The 16,511-nt window shown below is 42.3% G+C and overlaps 1 protein-coding gene and 1 pseudogene across 1 annotated transcript in view; both read left to right on the top strand.

Moving 5' to 3' along the window:
* CHL1 (cell adhesion molecule L1 like) overlaps positions 1-16,511 on the top strand; it is a 109,254-nt gene that overhangs the window by 77,682 nt on the left and 15,061 nt on the right. Inside the window, exons 18-23 of the mRNA XM_066618471.1 lie at positions 3,626-3,696; positions 5,378-5,597; positions 8,915-9,030; positions 9,150-9,354; positions 12,501-12,623; positions 15,348-15,527. Of these exons, the coding sequence (XP_066474568.1) occupies positions 3,626-3,696; positions 5,378-5,597; positions 8,915-9,030; positions 9,150-9,354; positions 12,501-12,623; positions 15,348-15,527 (915 nt within the window). The remainder of the gene's footprint in view (positions 1-3,625; positions 3,697-5,377; positions 5,598-8,914; positions 9,031-9,149; positions 9,355-12,500; positions 12,624-15,347; positions 15,528-16,511) is intronic.
* LOC136643309 (5S ribosomal RNA) lies at positions 15,617-15,731 on the top strand (annotated as a pseudogene).

Here is a 16,511-nt window from a genome sequence, read left to right as displayed (position 1 = left end):
ATGCTTTATTGGGAAATAAAATGGAACAAGGAAAAAGCAGGCAAGCAGACAAATCAAATTCTATAACTGAGATCAAGAGGCAAAGTTCACAATAAAGTAAAAACAGATTCTAAGACTTCCCTGACTAAATGAGTCCACTTATAGTTCAACATCCTCCTGTCACGAGAGGGAAACATCTTCTGAGTTACTGGTAACTCTTTGCAAGTTAGACAGCACCATGGCATTCATCTTGGCTTGACCAGCCTCTTGCAACTTACATCCTGCACCTCCTACACTTACTGTTCTTCCAATCCAGTTGGGCAGCAAGGATGCATCCTAGAGAGTTGCATCCTAGTTTGCTTGTTTGCTTGTTTACTACATTTTTATCCTGCCTTTCTTCACCTGAGGGGACATAAAGCGGATTACGAGCAATTCGTACAACAAACCATCAAATAACAAAAGTTCAAAAAATAATAAAACCACAATCAAAAACATTACAATATTAGCCTAAAAACCTGTAAAACCTTAAAACAGCGGCTCCCAAATGGTTCGCAGTGGGTCACAACCCAATTTTTGGTGGGCCATGAAACTGACAAGGCTGATAAACTGAAATTTTTCGTTTAGGTGTGTTCCAATGCTAAAATGTTTGAGAAACACTGCCTGTAAACAACCTTAAAACAATTGCAGTAAAACACAGTTAAACACAAAGGCAGCAGCAAACACCTTATAAGAACATGGCCAAACCTGTAAAAGGAAGATGTCTGTGTTAAAAAAGGCCAAGAATTCATTAGGCTCATCTGAAAAGAAACATCTTCAGGCCCTGCCAAAAAGTCTCTAAGGAGGGAGCAAATTGTAGATTGAGAGGGAGGGAATTCCATAAGGTTGGTGCCACCACTGAGAAGGCCTAGTTTCTTGCCATCACCTTCCCTCCTAGCAAAAGCAACGGCACTTGTAAGAGCACCTTCCCTGATGACCTGAGGGGACATGCTGGTTTGTACAGAAGTTCGCCTAGCCCCCCAAGATATGGTAGGCTGGTTTGAAATTAACAAATGTTCGCATCTCCTCCTCCCAAGATAGGTGAGACACTGAACTAATGACCTGGCATTATCTAAGGGCGCAATCCTAACCCTTTGTGTCAGTGCTTTCCAGCCCTGACATAAGGGCAGTGTGGCTCCGAGGTAAGGGAACAAACATTCCCTTACTTTGAGGAGGACTCTGTGAGTGACACCCAACTGCAGGATGCAGCACATGCCCCATTGGCACCACTATGCCAGTGCTGGAAAGCACTGATATAAGGGGTTAGGATTGTGCCCTAAACCTAATACGGAACCAGGAAGATTGCAGTCAAGGCTCTCGTTCTCTAGGGAGACCAGACAAGTCATATAGGACTCCAATTTACAGTTGAAAGAAGAAAACTGTGAAATACAACTTCAGCTTCGTTATGCACGGGTTCATTATACATGGTCTTAATACACCATGGGTTCTGAACCCGTGGTCTAGGGGTAGACCTGAGCTCCAGTACACAACTGAAGATATTCTCTGGTCACATCTTGGAGCTTTCTGAGGCCTACAGAGACCTGCACTACCTCTATGGGCCACAGAAAGGCCTCTGGAGGTCCTTTAAGGGCACTTGTGGTTTTCAGCCAAAAACCAGAAATGCCCTTCTAGGATCTCCAGAAGCTTTTCTGAGGCCCATAGAGGCTGGATGCAACCTCTGCGGGTCTCAGAAAGGCTCCAGATGTGAGTGGAACAAGGTTCCGGTTGCATCTGGAGGCTCTGTGGGTCAGAACCAGCAAAATTCATTATCCACAAGTTTCAATATCCGTGAGGGGTCTGGGAGCTGATGCCCCACAGATACTGAGACTTCACTGTGCTCTAGTCAGATTGTGGAATGTATCAGGCTGCTTACTAGGTCTGCCTTAATCTACACCAAGGGTCTCCAAACCTTTCAGTATGAGGACCACATCATATATTTTACACATGTTCACGGGCCGAAAAAATCAGTTTTATAAATGAATGAATGAAATTTAAATGAATGAATAAGTTTTATTTGGATCTTTTTTTTTTTTTTTTTGTAATCGGCATGATTTGATTCACCACAAAAGAGAAATGTGACAATTACAAAGAAGCAAAAAACAATGCTATGCTTAAACTGAGAAATGATATTTAATCAGTAAAAATGTGAAACATTACCAAATCTTCTGCCCCCCCCCCCCAAAAAAAAAAGTTGTTGTGGGCCAGCTAAAATGGTGGGTCGGATGTGACCCCTGGGCTGTAATTTGGAGACCTCTGGTCTACACAGAGGGTCTATACAGAAAGGGGTTGGTTGTTTTTCAGGAGAGGGTGCTTACCTGATTACCTGGTCTAGAGGGTAGGAGGTCTGGTCTAGAGGGTAGAGCCTCCGTCTGCCTGAAGATAACATCCACAACGTCGCCAGTTCGAGGCCACCGGCACCGTGCGACCTTGAAGCAGCTGACAAGCTGAAGCCGAGCAATTCCATCTGCTCTGAGTGTGGGAGGATGGAGGCCAGAATGTGAAGCCAGATCGGAATGAAACACCTTGAATGTAGTGGTTCTTGAAAGAAAGAACCTTCTTTGAAATTGTAAAAATCCCTATTTAATAAGGGATTTAAATAAAAGCCTGCCTATGTAAACCGCCTTGAATAAAGACCAAGAAAGGTGGTATATAAATACCTGTTATTATTATTATTTTTTATTATTATTACCTGTAGAACTGTTTTCCTAGAAGGAAGATGCTATGCCTTGGGGCTATGTGAGTTAATATTCCCTACTCAGCTGCAATTCCTACAAAGTTAATGCTTTTAAAACTCTGTCTAGCCTTTTTAATGTAGAAGCCATTTCTGCATAGGGTATTTAGCAAGATTTATTGCAAGCCTCCTCGCAGCATGGGGCTCGGGACAAATTTCTATTCACAAGCCATTTCTCTTGGTATAACATGAAATAACTGGTTCCTGAAAAATACTTTTATAGAACAGCTGTTCTGCAACGCTTATTCATTTATATTCTCCTAACATTTTTTTAACATTGTCTCTGTGCCTTTCCCAGCTTTCCAGTTCTCTGCCTCATACTAATGATACACCTTCTGTTTTCCCAGTCCCATCGGGCCGTCTCTGTAGAATAGGCCCTGCGAGCATCTGGTGCTTTGTGAAACCACCATTTAATTTTTGTCCAATCACTTTAACCCAAGTGACTGAAACCATATCCTTTGCGTGGCCCTTTTTGCATTTTGAAATGTCAGCGGAACGTATTGTTCAAGACTGTTCTAGGGTGGATTTATGTGCAGAGGCAATCCTTTCATCCTGCAACATATCTCCTGTTTGAAATTAGTATCACAAGAAGCTGTCAGTGGTTATCATCCTGTGCTGTGAACCACTGCAAAAGGTCCTGTGTGCTGGGAGTGCCAACTCTATTACAGTAGTGAACATGGTGTTTGTTTGACGTTTTGCTAATTGTGTTTACCTGCTTTTGTGCTATGCTATGCAGTTGTTACAAGCCTATCCGCATCATTAGGGGGAGAGTTAATCTCAAAATTGTTACATTTTCTTGAATGTTCTGGAGAAAAAGATCAGACTGGTTAATTAAAAGGCATTCTTGTTGTATTTTTGCTGTTGTTTTTTGGTGCATAGCTCCAGACAAGAACCCAGAAAACATCAGAGTGGAAGCTTCTGAACCACATGAGTTGGTCATGACCTGGGAGGTAATGCCATAATTATTAAGAATGTGTATGTATGCCATGTATTCAGCCCTATGCCCATTGACTGTAATGATACTTAGAGCCCAATCCTATACGTGTGATCAATGAGATTTACTCTCAGGTAAGTGTGTATAGGGCCACATCCTTACTCCTGAGTAAATCTGCACAGCATTGACCTGAATGTGCAATTTTCTGAATGAGAAGCATCCTCTAGGGAAGCTTCTCATCTAGAGAACTACTTACATTTTCACTCTCATCAGTTTTGCTTTTTATTCCTTTTGAATTCTATCTTTTGTCTTCCCTTCGCATCTTTCCTCACGCTTACTTGCAAATGATGTGCAACTAGCAAGGAAAGTCAGAAAGCCAAATTTTTGAAGAAAAGAATAAACTTTATTATGCAGCATTATTATGCAGCAATCTCTTCATCAAGGAGATTGTCTGGTTTAGATACCTGCAGTACAAAATAGCATAGGAAAAGTAGCTGGGTAGAAATGATAGAATGAGCCCATACTATTACCTTTTGGCCTTTGATTTCCCATGAATTGTCACTGGCAGTTTCAGTCACTGGTTCATAGTGGCTTTCTTCATCAAAATAGTTCATGGATTGCATTTCCTATCCAGTAACTGGAGAAATTATGTTGTAATATAGTCACTAGTACATATTTCTTCTTGTCTATAAATTACATTGCTAAGCCAGCGATTTTCAACCTTTTTCATCTCACAGCACACTGACAGGGTGCTAAAATTGTCGACTTATAGGTGAGTATTTGCGGTATGCTCTCAGGAAAGTGTGGTTAGGATTGCAGCCTAAGTTAGGTTTATTTATTTATCACACTTTTATGCTGCCCTTCCTCCAAGGAGCTCAGGGCAGTGTACATAGGTCCTTCCCTCCTTTTGGCCTCAAAACAACCCTGTGAGATAGGTGAAGCCGAGAGAGAGTGACTGGCCTAAGGTCACCCAGGAAGCTTCATGGCTGAGTGGGAATTTGAAACTGGATCTTCAAAGACCAACTCCCAAACCACTAGGTCAGCTGGGAGATAACAACTGGTCGAGTGTCACCTATTTGCTTCCTGGCTGAGTAGGCATTTGATTTCAGTGGTCTTCAGCAATGGCACTGGAAATCAATTATGTGCCAGGTTCATAACGTGTAGATAAATATTACTGTTGTATAACTGAATCATGCTAGATAAATGTCAGAAATAATTCATAAAGATAGTGCTAGACATGAGCCATTAAGTTATTCAAATGTAGTTTAGGCTTTTTTTTTTTTTTTTTAAGTTGAACGTTAATACTTTTCAGAGTCATCTTATGTTTTAATGACCAAACCCCCTATGGAACATTAAATGAAAACCTGGCACTCTATAACCACGATAATGATAACACATTTTTAAATGGGCTGATTTCATTGTACAGCAAGAGCAAACTTAGTGCCAATTGAGAGGTAATGTCTCCAACATAAAAGTATATACTTTCTTAATCTACATGGGTTTCAATCCTTCTGTTTTGTCTCTTGCATGCTTTAGGAAAGCCACAACACTTTTTTCCCCCTTCAGTTGTCTTGTGATGTAGGTTCATTCTCCCCCTGCCCCCGCACCATGACAACTGACCATTCTGTAAAATAACTTGTTATTTTAAGCTGCAGTTTTTGCAATGACAGACTGACACATTTTGACTTGGTTTTCAGCCATTAAAGCCCATGGAACAAAATGGGCCTGGGCTGGAGTACAAAGTGAACTGGAGACAGCAGGACAGTGCTGAATGGGAGGAAGAAACCGTAAAAAAAAACATCCTGATATTGAAGAACACCCCAACATTTGTGCCCTATGACATCAAAGTCCAGGCAGTCAATAATTTGGGGTATGGCCCTGAACCCAGTACAATCACTGGCTATTCAAGTGAGGACAGTAAGTAATGCAATCATCTTCTTTAAAAGCTACTCTATAGATTTTTGCTTTTCCTTTTCAGGAAATGAATATGAAAAGGAGAAAAAAGTGTTGAAGACATTTGGGACTTAAATTATTTAAATGACACTAGGCTGAGATAAGTAAAGAAAAAAAAAAAACAATTCTGTAGCCCAACTTCTTCTTGGGGGACTCTAGCCAAGTAGAGAACAATTTTTGACACAGATGCAAAAAAAAAGTCAGTTGTTTACCATTTCAAAGAAAAAAAAATGCAGAGGATTCTCTTCAACATGAAAATTCCAAACACTGTTGTGATAAAACTGACCGTTGGCATTTACCTTGTTATTTTGAAAGGAAACTGTGACTTTATCATCCTAAGTTTCCATATGGATTGATTCACACACAAAAAAAACAACCCCACAAAAAACACAGGAGGATAACAGGAAGAGGAACTCTTGTATTAAAAAGTATTGCGGAAATGCATATATAATATACCCAAAGTATGTTAATAGTTTCATTGAATTGTATGTTTAAAGTTTGATATGTTTTCATAGTTTTGACATTGCTCCTGGACTGGATTTACTAGGATTAATGGAACAAAATACAGGTTGGCATTGGAAATAAAGTGCCAATTAAGACAACAAGTCTGAACTGGTCTGCCTCCCATGTGATTAGAGGCAGGATCACACACATTTTGCTCCCCTTTCTAACTTCCTCCATCATATCACATAGGTAGGGGTTCATCAAGTCCTCCATCCAAATGTGGTGTAGGTTTTAGTTTAAGGCAAGGGTTCTCAAACGTCTCCCTGCTGTGACCCACCTGTTCTGCAGCAGAGGGTACTGCAGCCCACCTCCTTCTCTGTCACCAGACTTAACTACAGTTTACGTTTAAATGATGCATTTCTCCATTCTGATCACAGACTAATAAATGTGTACTTTGTAGGTGTGAGGAGGAAATTCAGTCTATTAAAATAGAAATTTAATTTAAGTTTTAAAATGGGTGATCAACATCCACATATTCCTAATCAATCTCATAATCCTCTGAAATTTGTTGCACAGTGAATATGGGCAACCCAATCCTGAGCTGTCCAACACGCAAGGCTGCAGCAGTGCTGAAATGGCTGCCTCTGCATCCTATGGATGTCAGGCAGCCATGGGCAGCTCCCAATGCCTGTTTAGCCAGTGCAAAGTAGTCCTGTATTGGGCCAAGAAGCCTGACGCAGGGCTTCGGATCCAGCGGAGCTGAGCTCCACCAGTCCAGCTCTCTCCCACCCCACCCCTTATCTCTGCTACATCTTCCCCCTACCTTCCCTCTTGCCCTGGAATGCCTCCCCCCATGCTCCCACTCACATCTCTACCACCCGGTGCTTACTTGGAGGTCAAGGTGGTGACTGCCCATCCTCTGCAGGGCAATGGCCTGGCAGTAAGTGTTGCGGGTGTGCCTTATGGCACATTTGCAACACTGCACGCCAGTGCTAAGCTGGCACATGGTGGATAGGATCAGGCCCTCATTTCCCTTTCCAACATCCCAGAATTAAAAAGTGAATATTCATACACAACTCCCACATAAGGATGTGCTGAACTGTAAAGTGGCAAACAAAGTGTGTAGAAAAATGCCCGCATTTGCCATTCCAGTTCAGCCGTCACCATTATACAAGCTGTTTGAACAGCTCTCACATGTACATCGATCACATATAGCAAATCCATCTTCCACACAAGCAAACACTGTCTTCTTCTATTGCCTCTGCTTATGATAGCAGCATCTTCCGTCCTGCCCTCCCATTAGCACCACTGCTGTCATAAACTGCTGTGGTGGCATTTAATATAAGTGCACAGGAAGTGATTGCCCTAATAGAATAACTGGAAGTGAATGGTCGTAGCACAAAGCAATTGTTTTGTATGTGAAATATAGAACACTGAAAGCCTCTGCTCCCCTGTTGAGAAAATTGGACAACAGAATTTGCTGCTGCTACATTGTCATTTTTACTTTTACCATTTCTCTTATCTTGTTTAGGAAATAGAGTTTTTGTGTGTGTGTGTGTGTGATACACATGCTCTGAGTGTGCATGCACTTGGAGGATTATAAGCCTTCTGCAATGCTGGAAATCAAATTCTTCTGCAAACTAATCAGCTTCCCCCCCCCCCCAAACAACAGCTTTCAGGGATTTAAGGATTAAGACAAAAAAAGAGGAAACCCCACCGTTATCATTTAAAAAAGGAGAAGCTAAAGGCCCTTGATGTGAATGGCATATGCACAATACGTTAGTACTTAGCAGCTGGAAACTGATGCTATGATAGTGAATAAGTTACCAAATGGCTGAAAATTGTACATATACACCATCATGCAGGGGAACTTGATTAGTTAAGCCAGACAGCAAAAATTGTTTAAGGCCTCCAAGAGTATACAAAAGAGGTGTGGGCTATAGAAGTCCCAGAAGGTTGCATATGGTTGCTTTCTTTTATTTGCAGGCTCTTTGGAGAATGTGAGTTTTCAGTGTTGATCTTAATGGAATATTAAATATGAGCAGTAATAATACTGTAGAGGTTCCTACATAGTTCCTTCTGAAGTATAGAAAAATATAGAATTGAGCCAAAGGCAGACTCTTTGTATGACTAGTTACTCCACTCACAAAATGCTCCCTCTAAGTACTTCCTCTAGTTTCTGAAGTTTGTTGGAAGTGCACAAAAGAGGTGCGGAGACACAGGCAGCATGACATCCCAATTCAGATTCAAGTTGTATTTGAATTGCATGGTGCCTCCACTTCTTTGCAGTACACACTTGCCTGCTATGCGGGCAGTGGCTCTGCTCTAGAGAAAATGTAGCTCATAGAGGCCAGTCAGTGTACCAAGATTGTCCAAAGAAGTTCCGTTGGAACTGTTCCCAAGATGATTGCACATAGCACAGCAGCCTACATATCACAAAGCTTTAGAGTAGTCGAAGGCTTAGTGGAGCTCCTCTTTGGGTTTCATACGTAATATCATGGTATATTAAATATTGCAAGCATTGTGCTCCTAGGAAATATTTGTTAACCCTGGGATCGGCTGGTTTTCGAATGTCAGAATGTCAGCTACTGTATGTCTATAACTGAACCTGGAGGATATTGTCTCCCCCCCACTTGGAAACGTAGAAGCAAATGTGATGCAGAGTAATTCGTTAACAGTGACAATTTAGGGACTAGCAGTGTAAATGTTGGTTCATCTTCACCATCTTCACTCCCTTCTCAAGAGAACTAGTTGCTGATCATTCACAAAAGCACAACTTCAGAACTTGTTCCACTGAATAAAACAACTAACACAAACATGTCTTGCTACCTCTCCAGTTCCAGAAGCAGCTCCTTCCAACGTAATTGTTCACGTCATCAACAGCACTCTGGCTAAAGCCATCTGGTCTACAATTCCAAAGGACAGAGTTCGTGGACACCTCAGAGGCTATAAGGTGGTTATCCCTCTCCTCCTCCCCCCATTTACTTCCTGTGCTTTCAAGGCTCTCATCAAAGCTTTTGTAAGATGTGGGTCAAGGTTTCTCTTTGCCTCAATTTGACTCTCCCACTACAGGTTAGCTGGTGGAAAATACGAAATCGGCTGGATGGAAAAAGTCATCACCCTGAGAAACATTCCCTTACGTTTAGCGCAGATCGCAATGACGGAATGATTCCCGGTCTGGAGCCTTTTAGTGAATATCGCTTAACAGTTTTGGCTTTTAATTCTAAAGGAGCTGGACCAGAAAGTATTGCGTATGAGTTCCGTACTCCAGAGGGAGGTAAGGAAGGAGAAGGAAGGTGAGGGAGGTGAAGGGAAATTGGCCAACTTTTCATGACTATATATTCTTACTGCAGCTGTGTGCGGCTCACTCATCATTTCTTCCATGCCCAAGCACTCTCACACTCAGAACAATCAGCAAACATTTTTAAGTTCATGCCATGTGTGTCTGCCCAGACTTTTGTTTATATGCTGTTCCTCATGCACAGCTGGACCAGCAAATGCAAATGCGTGATTACCAGCTTTACAAGATAATCACTGTAATTGCACATTCATTGGGCCTCCCACAATTTTTGCTATTGTGTTCAATATGAATGCATATCATATCATTTTCCTTCCCTGGGTAGCTTAAGAGGAGAATGGATAAGAATCAGTCAGTGGTTGGTCTAGGCCAGGGCTGTAAAAACTTTTTGGCAGGAGGGCCACATCATCTCTCTGACACTGTGTTAGGGGCCGGGAAAAAATAATTAATTTGTATTTAAAATTGGAATAAATTTACATAAATGAATATATTAGAGATGGAAATTATATGAATGAATGAAGGTCTTGCAATAACTCAAAGCCTATAAAAGGTTGACCTTTCCTTTGCTGCCGCTTCACAGATGTGAAACAGCAAAGCAGCAGAGAGAGCCCTTGGCCTGCAGCTCACGTGTGAGGGCAATCATTTGGCCCTGGCACTGAAAGTGGTTGTGTTGGGTCACGATGGGCTCCATGTCTCTAGAGGGCCAGAGGCTCATTGGAGACTGGGGACTCCCCTTGGGACGGACTAGGGGTCACTGAGGGGCACAAATGGCCCCCGGGCCAGGGTTTAAGCACCGCTGGTCTAGGCCAACAGCGCTCAAACTTGTACTCACTGCACACCAGGAATATGGTCCCGATCCGTACTTCATCCAAGCGTTCCACCTGGGCACTGCGCAAAGTCCTCCTTGTTCAGAGGACAGGGACGCTCTGAGCAGTCGCGTTGTCGGCCCAGCATTCCAGAAGGCTGCACGACAGGGCTTCCAGGCAGACACTACTGCGCAGAGTATCCCTGTCCTTTGAAAAAGGAGGAAGTTGCGCAGCCCCTGGGCAAAACCAAAAGGTCCGCTCACTGGGCAAACGGATCCACACAAATGCTGGATTCGGCTCCCAGGCTGCCATTTGCATGCCTCTGGTCTGTGCAACCCAGGGTATAACGTCTGAGTTTACACTTGCAGGCAGTGAGGAAGGAAGCATGAGCCATACATCCAATTTTCCTATTTCTTTCCCACATGCAAACTGAAAACTTGTGCATTTCCACGCAAGGTAGGTACATGAACACATCTGATCATATGAAGGTGTTTTATCTGGAGTCTCATCCTTGGCCCATTTTTCAGCATTCACCTAGCTAAGATTCATTGATGCACCAGTTGCATGTATCAGTGCAGCAGTAGCTGGTCTATTATTTCCTGTGGCTCTTTTAAAGATAGCGCTTGAAAGCCAATGTGGTGTGTTGGTTTATTGCATTGATTTATTATTCAAATGCAAACTTGCCCAATTTTGTGCTTTGCAAAAACATGGCATGTTATTTATGCAATATTTTCCCCCTAACGAATGGCTGTTAAATCCTTAGTAATACGGATTATAATTAGGAATACTGCCATCACCAGCAGGGCAGGGAAACAGACCCAGTTTAATCATTACAAAGAAGTTTGAACATACAATGTATTTGGTTGAGTTGCTTCGAGTTCAGACATCTGAAATCTCCCTATGAGTCTGAGAAATGATCCTCTTCAGTAAAGGTGGCTAAATTAAGTTTTGAAGGATGTTTTATCTTGTTGCATAACAGAAAATATTACTTATTTTTTGAAAAAGTTTTATGCACTCCCTTTTCACTCCCAACAGGAAGACATCCAATGGGATTTACAATAAAAATAAAAAAATTAAAACAGCAACATTTAAAATACAACAAAAAGATAATTTGAAGCAGGAGAGCAAAGTTTTGTAGCATTACAGCAGGAAGGAACAAAATAATCGTAAGAGCAGAAAACCAAACCAGATAAAACAAATGAGTTTTTGACTTTCATTAGAACACAGAGAGGGAGCCAATGTGATCTATCAACTCAGTGAGTTCTACATAGCGGGTGCTACCACAGAGAAGGCCCACTCTCACTTCATGATCAGCTGACCCCAGCTAGCAGCCGAACATGCAGCTCCTCCTCCCCTTAATGGCTGACATTGTGTCATTTCATAGTAGAGCAGAACAGTGGTTCTCAAACTTTTAGCACCAGGACCCACTTTTTAAAATGAGAATCTGTCAGGACCCACTGGAAGTGATGTCATGACCAGAAATGAAATCATCAAGCAGGAAAATTTTTAACAGTCCTAGGCTACTATCTTACCCACACATACCCAGAAGTAAGTCCAATTTACTATCATTGTTAAAAGCATATACAGAGTAGCAATCTGTAACATTTCTCCAATACAGTCACATGCCATGGTAGTATGAAGTCTAATATACTAAAAATAAAATATTGAAATGAATGGGGACCCACCTGAAATTGGCTCACGACCCATCTAGTGGGTCCTGACCCACAGTTTGAGAAACACAGCAATAGAAAACATGTAGTGCAGTGAGATGCTCAACACTATTGGCCCATTATGAAATCTAAAAATTGAGGAGTTCCTCAAGATTTTGGGGGGAAAGGCATTAGCAGTAAGGCCTTTTGATTCTGGAAGAACACTATTTTCACCATACACGATACTGAGATGTTGCTTTTATCTTCTGCAAAAAGTTGAGGCTTGCATGGTGATTAGCATTTAAATCTACAGCTTTGTTAAGAGTCCTGCATCCTGGCCAGTTACAACCTTTTGGTATTACCACCACTTCTGTTGTCTCACAGAGTTGCCATATACTTCATGCTGATGCACATATGTGCAAAAGTAAAATGGCTGCTGTGTGGTGTTTGGACGCTGCAGAAAGAGTAGAATAGGTAGGAAGCTGGTGGAGGAAGCCAAGTACAGTATGGGTCTGGAATTCTAAGCCTGCCTAAAGTGTCCAAAGAAGTGTTACACCTATATTATCTGAATAGGTTGACCAGACCAACATGGAAAGTTATCAGCATGTGTATGAGACTTAATGAGCTATTATTATGAAAGTTTAATACTTTTTTTGCTTGTGTTTTACAGTTCCTGAAAAACCACATTTTCTAAAGATACTAAACTTTGATAAAGATTCGGTAACGTTGTCATGGGGACCGCCTAAGAAACCAAATGGCATTGTCACTGGATATATTTTACAGTACCAGATGAGTAAGTAGATGTATATTTTAAAAAGAAAACCTTTGAAATCACATTGCAATACTGGGCTTAACGTATGAGAATCATCACTTGAAAGGTGGCTTTCTGTTGGATTAGTACAGAATAAAGGTCCAGACTGATTATCCACATATTTGGGATCTGTGGTGTTATCTAACCATGGGTTTCAAACCGGCCGGTTTATCCAGACCAGGTCTTCTGAACGCAACTGGAGCTGTGCTCCGGTCATGTCCGGAGCACTCTCTGAGGGCTGGGGAAGCCATTCATGGCCTCCCCGACCCTCAGAAGGCTTTCTAAGGCCTCTGAAAGGCTGAAAATTGCTACTTCCGGTTTTCAATCAAAAACCAGTAGTTGTGATTTTCGCCTTTCAGAGGCCTTAGAAGGCCTGCTGAGGATGAGAGAGACTTCCTTGGCCCTCAGAAGGCCGTCCAGATGTGACCAGAATGCAGCTGGACTCATCATGTTTGGAGAATTACAGGGTGCCTGACCCGCGGATATCATTGTCCACGAGTCTCTGCATCTGCAGGCATTCCGTTCCTGGAACCCCGGCAGAAGCCGATTCGCAACTATAAAGTTTTCTAAAGCCCAAAGATCCTGTCTTTCACCCCATTCACCAGCTCAACTTCCAGCTAGGAAGAGAGTACCTTTGCAGTTATATCCAGGTTATAGACATCCACATTGAGGTTGGAGGTTGGTTAAAGGCGATAAAAGTTGTATATGGTATGTTTATAAGAGACTCCTATTACAAGGTGAAAACTCCCGCTCTGATTCTTAAAACTGTGTCTCACATGATAAAATACAAGTTACAACCATGACAAGTGGTTCTCTTAATACTTTGTATAAGGAATTAGTCAGTGTTGTCCTGTACGCAGGTGCACATTTAGGTGAACTGTGAACACAGAATGATTATGTATATTTTTCTATTCTGTGGTAAATTCTCTGTTATAACAAAGTTATAAGGATGAAGTATAATCATTTTGTCCCCTTCCCCCAGGTAAAGCAAGTAGCCCCACAATGGGGCTACTTGATTCACAGCCAACCCAAAGGTCAGCGGTGAATCAAGACAGTGCAGGCCCGCAGTAAGCTGGCGCACACTGTTCAGGATCGGGCCCTGAATCATGCTAAAATAGACCCTGCATGGTAGTCAAAACAAATTAACCATTTCTAATTCCATATGGATTTTGGTTGGGTCTTTATTGAGCCATCCTACTTGATCCGTTTATCAATGTGCACACACACTCCTCTTACACACTTCTGACCCATTTTCAGTGTTCATGTGGTTTACCGCTTTTGTTGTGGTGCAAGGCTATGTAAGTTAACAAGTTGAAAAATGTCAAAGGACTTAATTGAGCATAGCCTTGGAGTCAGGATAGGTATTTGCATTATTCAAACTTTTTTCAAACTATGTCTTTTTTGAGATGTGGCAACCTGTTGCCTTGCACATCCCTGATCTTGTCTGATCTCAGAAGCTAAGCAGGGTCAGGCCTGGTTAGTACTTGGATGGGAGACTGCCTGGGAATACCAGGTGCTGTAGGCTTATACCATAGTCTTTCGAGACTGAAGGTTGCCAACCAAACCAGCAGATTTCTTGAACTGATTCACACCTTTGAAACTACAACCGAATAGCTTTGATTATTTTACTTTGTCCTGGCACTACCCACAAAATACACAATCAGCTTTGGTGGTCATGTTTATTCAATGAAATCAGTGGTATATAATATCAGCTTGTAGTGGGTCCTTACAGTGCCAAGTCTTCTCCTTCTTTTAGTGAAGCACCTACCCTGGAGGAGCATCTCCCTCTTGGGGGCCATTACCCTGACTTCAACCTGAGGTCACCTCCTGATGACTCTAGCTTTTCCATGTCAACCCCTCAAAAGGGAGTTGAAGCATCCAACTAGTTTCGGCCATCCCAAGCCTGACAGCCTTTGAGATAGACTTTGCCAATCAAGCCTGAGAGGTCACCAGTGTACATCCCCAAGCTAGACAGCCTCTTAAAATCAGTTCTGGTACTCCCTCTGACTCTTGCTTGCCTCAAAGTGAACACTAAATCCCTGGTCCTGCTCCCTGACTCTAATCCCTATACCTGCCAGTCGTGACCACCCTTTCTAAACACTACACCTCAGGAATAGAGTGGGGTAGGCAAAAAAAGAAAAAAAAACCTCACTGACTTCGGCCCGTCAGACAAACAGCAAATGCTTCCTACCTAGCCCATAAACAAGCAGCTAATCTCAGGCTATCCTGCATGTGGGTGTGCTCAGGTATGAGGTCATCCTGATTTAAAGTGCTAGGGACAGGACTCAGGGTTCATTCTTGCCCCACTCTTAGTCAGCTCTGAACACCAATCAGGTACCAGTCCTGCTGTTCAGCCTCATGCAGGGGTAGAGCCAGGCAAAGAGCTCCAAATCATCAGCAGGGGAGAAGCATTTTTACAGGTTTTGATTCTATCACTGGAATACTATTTTGTTCACTTGGCGCATTTTGTTTTTTTGATGTCCACATTGTGGAGGAAACACAGACTGCATGAGAGAGGCTTTTACTTTCATAGAACAGAGATCAACTTGCAGGTCATAAAAATTACGCATTTTGTAATGTGGGCATAGCTGTTTAAGTGCCTTTTTAGGTGCATGTACCCAGATCAGGAGCCCAGTACATGAGGCATGTTTGTAATAGAAGTTGCTGTCTGAGTGACCACTATTCTTTGCTGCCTTTTTTTTTCAGTTAATGAAACAGATGACGTTGGGTCTTTGCATGAAGTCAATATTACGAATCCATCATCGTTCAGCATGAGACTTTCTAATCTGAGCATCAGCACAAAGTATAAATTCTATGCAAGGGCCTGTACTCTAGAAGGCTGTGGGAAGCCAATCACAGAAGAAGGAATAACAACTGACGGTAGTAGTAAGTTCAAACTGGGACTAAGTTGAATTTCTTGCATTTCTAACTAAGGCCTATCTATATTTTTCCTTCAAGTCATGGTTATTATCAAAACTCAGAGATTACCCTGCACATGCCTGATCTCATCTGATCTCAGAAGCTAAGCAGGGTCAGGCCTGGTTAGTACTTGGATGGGAGACCGCCTGGGAATACCGGGTGCTGTAGGCTTATACCATAGTCTTTCGAGACTGAAGGTTGCCAACCATGCATGACTTTTCAGATCTCATAGACCTCACAGAATGTCCTTTTAATTGAAGGTGTGGAAAACCATTGGACTGGGTGTCAAATATTAAGACACAAGCACAGAATGAATCTTAAGATTTAACAGCCCAATCCTAATTGAATCCCCATGCACTGGTGCTAGCCCAGCTTCTGTTGCATCCTGCAGGGGATTTTTGGCTGCTTACTGTCGCCTTGGGGTAAGGGGGCAGGGCAGATTGTCGGAGGGTGCTTTGCAACTACCATAAAGCAGCAGCCACAAAGTGCAGTACATTAGTGCCTGGATGGCATAGGATTGGGTCATAAGTAGTTTAGCTCCCATTAAAAAAAAACTCTTCAGGAAAAAAAATATAGGATATCAGGAAGAAAAGTTGTAGCCCAGGTTAATGCTTGATGTGCTAGTTCTCTACTTCTAGGTAGGTTTTTATACTGGGGAATTTAAAAAAGTGATTCCTTCAGCTGCAGACTGAAGTGGTACCTTCTGTTCTACCACATTGGAACTGCACCATCTCACTCTTATGTATAAAGTCTAAACCAAGCAATGCTCAGGACATGTCTGGAACTCCTTCCAGTACTTGAGAAGCAAAACATACAGTTCAGAGTGTGAAAAAAAAAATACTTAACAGTTATTGGCTGCAATCCTAACCACACTTTCCTGAGAGTAAGCCCCACTGAACAAAATGGGACTTACTTCTGAGTAGACCTGGTTAGGATTGTGCCCATTGCCAC

This window comes from Tiliqua scincoides, chromosome 2 (assembly GCF_035046505.1).
Source record: "Tiliqua scincoides isolate rTilSci1 chromosome 2, rTilSci1.hap2, whole genome shotgun sequence".
Classification (NCBI taxonomy): Eukaryota; Metazoa; Chordata; class Lepidosauria; order Squamata; family Scincidae; genus Tiliqua; species Tiliqua scincoides.
This window is presented reverse-complemented; position numbering and strand designations above follow the sequence as displayed.